General features: G+C 60.2%; 1 protein-coding gene across 1 annotated transcript; it reads right to left on the bottom strand.

Annotated features, from left to right (window-relative positions):
• Nucleotides 1-2,980: 2,980 nt before the first annotated feature.
• On the bottom strand, nucleotides 2,981-5,616 carry LOC101554249 (peripherin). The gene is given in 10 exon segments (XM_055127817.1): nucleotides 2,981-3,090; nucleotides 3,170-3,233; nucleotides 3,356-3,380; nucleotides 3,465-3,685; nucleotides 3,763-3,888; nucleotides 3,967-4,134; nucleotides 4,474-4,569; nucleotides 4,708-4,727; nucleotides 4,730-4,758; nucleotides 5,061-5,616. Coding segments are annotated over 10 exon segments (1,395 nt in total). The 5' UTR covers nucleotides 5,597-5,616.
• Nucleotides 5,617-6,114: the final 498 nt, after the last annotated feature.

Here is a 6,114-nt window from a genome sequence, read left to right as displayed (position 1 = left end):
GACCACTCTCCACATGCCTTTCCACAAGCCTCATGCATGGGTTCCGGCAGAGGAACCCAGGTGAGGGACCCGGGGCTGAGATCTCCAAGCCTGCTCAGGTCAGAACTGGGCCTCCTACACCCAGATCCCCCATTTTCCAGTAGCTTGGCAGCCACACCCACAAACTGCCCCTGGCGACATGTAATCCCATCAATGTCCAAGATCCAGAAACTATAAAACAAAGCTCTGGAAGCAACCCCTTTTTATCTAGTTCTCTCTCTTGGAAAACCCAGCAAGCTACCAAGAGTATCCTGCCCACATGGCAGAGCCTGGCAAGCTCCCCGTGGCATATTTGATATACCAAATATAGTTACAACTATGGGTCTCATTCCCCTGACCCTGAAAGAGTCTCCAATGTGGCACCATTGGGAAGGACGAGTAAAGAGAGGCTGCTAAAAATCTCAGGGCTAGAACAAATGGAGATGTTACTGGCGCCCGCTCAAGCAAATCGATGAACAACAGGATGACAGTGATACAGTGATACTTTAAAAAGAAAGTTCTTCTGGGGCTGAGTGATAGCACAGCGGGTAAGGCGTTTGCCTTGCACGCAGCCGACCCAGGTTTGATTCCCAGCATCCCATATGGTCCCTTGAGCACTGCCAGGAGTAATTCCTGAGTGCATGAACCAGGAAAATAATCCCGGAGCATTGCCGGGAGTGACCCAAAAAGAAAAAAAAAAAAGAAAGTTCTTAAGAACTGTAGAAATAAGTACCAGGAGGTTGACTCCATGGCTTCGAGGCTGGCCTCACGTTCCGGGGAAAGGTCAACTCAGAGAAGCGATCACCAACTACATTGTAGTCGAAGGCCATGTGGGGGAAGGGAGTTGCGGGCTGAATGACGGCTAGAGACTGAGCACAGCGGCCACTCAACACCTTTATTGCAAACCACAACAGCTAATTAGAGAGAGAAAACAGAAGGGAATGCCTTGCCACAGTGGCAGGGTGGGGTGGGGGGGAGATGGGATTGGGGAGGGTGGGAGGGACACTGGGTTTACGGGTGGTGGAGAATGGGCACTGGTTAAGGGATGGGTTCCCAAACTTTGTATGAGGGAAGTATAAGCACAAAAGTGTATAAATCTGTAACTGTACCCTCACGGTGATTCTCTAATTAAAAATAAATAAATTTAAAAAAAAAAAATTCAAACTAGTAAAACTCATCAGGTTTTTGGAGTGGCTTCAAATAAATTTTATTTAAAATTTTAAAAATCATATAAAAGATTATTTTATGATAAAATAGTGTATAGCCAATTTTTATTTTTAATATTAACCTTATCTCTTCATTCCTATCTTCTTCCAAGAATGAAAATAAAATCTAATCACTTCGTCCAGCTAAAACAAACATAAGTCTAATATCTGTTCCTCAGAACCCTCTTCATAGTGGAAGAAAAATAAATGAATGTCTTTGAATCAAAAAAAAAAAAAAAAAGAAAGTTCTTTTTCCTATTTGAAGATAGCCTGAAAATGAGATATTTTCAAGCACAAGGAAGGATGGTAGTGTCAGAATTAGACTTTTAGGCTGTGTGTTTGGATAGGTCTTGTGGGTGATAGAGTCAGACTCGAGGAAAGAGATTAATGGGCAGATAATGTGACTGAGCCAAGAGCTGGTGGTTTGGAGACTGGAGAGACAGTACAGTGGATAGGATGTTTGCCTTGCATGAGGACACCTGGGTTTGATCCCTGACATCCCATATGGTTCCCCAATCACCACCAGAAGTCATTCCTGAGTGCAGAGCCAGGAGTAACCCCTGAGCACTGCTGGGGTTGCTGCTTCCCACCGCCCGCAAAAATAAGAGCTGATGGTTTCCTGGATTAGGGTGGTGCAAGTGGATCTAGGAAGAATCAGACAAACCTGAAGACTTAAGGATTAGGACTGGGAACATGGCTCAGTGGTCGAGCACTTGTGTTGCAAGTGTCAGTTCACGTTTTATGTATGGGACCACGCAAAACAAAACAAAAAAGGAAGATGAAGAGGTTCTCAGGTAAAGCACATGTTCCACGTGTATGATCCCAGCACCAAATAATAATAATAAAGATAAACAGACTTTCGGGGTAAGTAAAGAAAGGGGAGGGATGGATATATGACACAGGGTTCAGGAGCACGTGGCTTACACGTGTGGGTCTCTGGTGTGATCCCCAGCACCACACACTCCCCAAAGCATTTCCAGGCAAGCTGAGGTGTCCTCAGCGTCACCTAGGAAGTCCCTGGCAGCACGTGTCCAGGCCCAGCTGCAATAGTCAGAGCAGCACAAGCAAGGAAGTGTGTAAGACAGGTGAATTCTAATCTGGGCAACAGGTGTGTCTTTGGGGATTCCAGACGGAACAGACAGTAGATGGCAGCAAAGAAGGTCAGGAACTTTACTGCTCTTTATAGGTTGGTCTGAGGGGCCTGTGGGCTGCAGACAGGGCACAGAGGCTGAGGAGGAGTGGAACAGGGAGGAAGGAGAAAACCCGCAGGGCGGATGGAATAATTGATGCCAAGATTGTGGGAAAAGGACAGAAACAAAAGGAGGAAAACATGGCTGGCTTCTTCCCCGGGGTCCCCCACTTACACAGAACAAACACCTGAGAGTGAGGCACACTTGAAGCAGTTTCATTTCATTCAGAAGTGAAACCCAGACACTAACCCCACCCACGGGCACAGCAGCCAGTAAGGGCAGGAGCAGATTAGTTAGGGGATCATCAGCCATTGTCAGGATGAGCAACGGGGATCAGAGTATCATGTTTATGATCTAGGGCTGAGAGCAACCCACCTCCTGCAAGACTGGAGTTGGGGGAGAGCATGGCAGGGGTGAATGAAATGCTTAGGGCATCCCCCAGACACTTGCAGGGAGAGAGGAAGCCATGCAGGATGTGTGTGTGTGTGTGTGTGTGTGTGTGTGTGTGTGTGTGTGGTGGGGTTAGTGTCTGGGTTTCTCGGCTGCAGTCGAGAGGGGGGGCTGGGCTCAGTAGCTGTGAGTGGGAGACTTACCCAGCTCACTGCGCTGCTCCTGCGACTCAGTCACCACCTGCTGGTGTGAGGGCCCCCGACCTTCGGGCAGCAGCACCGTCCTGCCCACCCTCGGTGCACTGCCCAGTTCCTGCTCTTGTCTCTCTCCCATCTCAAAAACCCCAGGAGGGCTCAGAAGTCACGAGGCTGTGACTGTCCTGTGGAGGATCCATCTCTGGGAAAGGAGGGACGAGGGGAGCGGAGGGGGCCTGAGGAGGGCAGGGCGGGAGGGCAGAGGGCAGAGAGGAGAGCGGGGCCACGGCAAAGCGTGGTCAGGGGGCAGGCTGGAAGCTGGTGGGAGACTCACCGGTTCTCTTCACGCTCAGGATGCGAAGGAATGGACGGGCACGGAGATCCTGGGGGACACGAGCTCAGCGGCGCCGCCCGCGCCCGGCCCGCCCCAGTCCCCCCTCCCGCACCCCCCTCGCCGCGCCCCTCACCGGCTCTCCTCGCCCTCCAGCAGCTTGCGTTAGGTGGCGTTCTCGATGTCCAGGGCCATCTTGACGTTGAGCAGCTCCTGGTACTCGCGGAGGTGCCTGGCCATCTCCTCCTTCAGCTGCCGCAGCTCCTCCTCCAGCCGCGCGGCGCCCGCCTGGTACCCGCCTGCCTCCAGGGCGAACTGCTCCTCCAGCTCCCGCAGCTGCCTGAGCAGCGCCTCGTTCTGGGGACGGCGCGGGGGTCGAGGGATGAGCCGGGCCCCGCGCCCCCAGCCCGGCCGGGCCCCCCGCGACTACTCACGGTGCCGCGCAGCCCGTCCAGCTCGCACGTGAGGCTCTGGATCTGGCGCCGCGACTCGTTCATCTCCTGCTTGGCCTGGCGCAGGGCCTCGTGGTTCCGGTTGGCGGCGTCCGACAGGTCCGCGTACTGCGGACGGGCCCCAGCCGGCGTCAGCGCGCGCCGCGCCCTCCCCCCGGCGCCCCCGGCCCGCCCGCGCCCCCGGACCTTGGACTTGTACCACTCCTCTGCCTCCTGCAGGTTCTTCACCGCGATGCTCTCGTACTGCGCGCGGATGTCCCTCAGCGCCGCCGTCAGCTCCGGCTTCACGGTCGCCTCTAGCTCGACCTGCTGCAGCTGCTGGCTGTCCACGCTCACCTGCAGGTCCCGCAGCTCCTGCGGCCCGGGCCGGCGGGGCGTCGAGTCAGCCGCGCAGAGGGCGCGGGCCGGGCGGGTCGCGCACAGACGCGAGAAGCAGCTCGCGGAGCCCCGCAGGGGGCGCCAGGGAGTGCGGGGACCCGTCGGCGGTGCGGGCGCCCCGTCCGCTCTGAGCCCCAGGAACCGGGTGCAGCTCGGCTGCCCGCCGCTAGGTGGCAGAGGGGTGGGAGTCGAACCACCTGTCGAGCGACACTGGGGCGCCCCGCTGTCTTCCCGGGAATTCCGCCGTCCCCAGCCCGTCGCGCAGAGCCCCCAGCCCGCCGAAGCGCCCACTGGCGTCTGAGCCGACCCACCCACCTCCTCGTGCAGTTTCTTGAGAAACTCAATCTCATCCATCAGAGACTCGATCTTGCGCTCCAGTTCCAGGCGCGACAGGGTGGCATCGTCCACGTCCTTCGGGGGCGGCGGTCGGGGCGGGGGGGGGGGGTGTGCAAGAGCAGGGGTCACTGCCCGGCCGGTGGGCTCTGGCGGTGTTTGGGCGCCTCCCCGCACCCTGGGCCGCGCGCGGGGCGCCACGTGGGCCGCGCTCACCTTGCGGAAGAGCACGAGGCGTCCTCCCGCTTGCGCATCTCGTCCTCCAACCTGGCGCAGAGCAGGCGAGGCTGAGCAACGGGGTCACCATCCCCGGGACCGCTGCTCCCGGGACTCCGAGGAGGGGTGCCCAGTGCGGCGAGCCCCTTCCTCTCGAACGGCCTGGGAGCCGGGCTCGGCCCCCTCACGCACTGGGAGGACACGGTGCGGCCCCTCCCGCCTCCCCAGAGAACCGCACGGCGGAGGGGGCGGGGGAGAGGGGGTGCAGATGACCCTGGGGGCGCGGGAGGCGAGGGAAGTCCCTGCTGGCGAGGAAGGCGCAGCCCCCCCGACGGCGCCGCCCTGACCCTGACCTCTGCTTGAGCGCCGCCAGGTCCTCGGCCAGCCCGTCGCGCTCCACCTGCACCCGGTCGCGCTCGCGGCCCAGCAGCTCCAGCTCCCGGCGCAGCTCGCGCAGCTCCTGCTGGCACAGCTGGTCGGCGCGCGCCGGCTCCTGGCCCCGGGCCTGGCTCAGCTCCCCGCGCAGGGCCGCGTTCTGCTGCTCCAGGAAGCGCACCTTCTCGATGAAGTTGGCGAAGCGGTCGTTGAGCTCCTGCAGCTCCTGCTTCTCGTTGCTGCGCGTGGCCAGGAACTCCTGGTTGAGGGCCTCGGCCACGGAGAAGTCGAGGCGCTCCGAGGGCAGGCGCAGCAGGGAGCCCGCCCGCGGCCCGCGGAAGCCGCCCAGGCGCCCCGAGGAGCCGGAGGACGCCGAGCCCAGCAGGCGGCTGCTGGAGAAGCGCGAGCTGGACGCGAAGGAGAAGGCCCCCGGGGACAGCGAGGGCGGCGGCCCGAAGGCGCGGCGGTACGAGGTGGAGCCGGCGCTGGCCCGGAGGCCCGAGGGGAGGCTCATCGCGGCCAGGGGCGCAGGTCCGGGAGCTGGAAGGAGCCGCAGGCCGAGGCGAGTCGACTTTATAGCCCTGCGGGCTCAGGGGGCCCCCCGGGGCAGCTCCTCCCACTGGCCTGATTGCCGGGTATGTGGGGAGGGGGACGCCCCACCCAGCGGGGAGCCGCGCTCCTCACCCTCCGCCCGGCTGCTGGCGCCCCGCCAGCCTGATGCCCCTCAGCTACCCGCGAGCAAACGGGAGGATGGCGGGAGGATGGTGGCGACCACCGGCAGCCGGGGCCGGGGTCAGCGCCTTCTAACAAATAGCCAGAGCTGGACCCGAGGGGAGGGGGCTCTGACTCGAGCCGGGTCCCGACCCGAAGGACTGGTGAGCCACAGGGGCCAGGCGGACTGTTGGGTCAAGGACAGGCGCCGGTGGCCCTGATGGATGGATTGGGCGGGGTTAGGCCCTAGGCCTGGGCGCTCCACTTGTCCCCCAGAAGATAGGCTGCCTCACCTCTGCCACCACCCCGGAGGAGTGGGGG

Source organism: Sorex araneus, chromosome 2 (assembly GCF_027595985.1).
Source record: "Sorex araneus isolate mSorAra2 chromosome 2, mSorAra2.pri, whole genome shotgun sequence".
NCBI lineage: Eukaryota > Metazoa > Chordata > Mammalia > Eulipotyphla > Soricidae > Sorex > Sorex araneus.
Note: the sequence above shows the minus strand (reverse complement) of the source record. Positions and strands in the feature narration are given on the sequence as shown.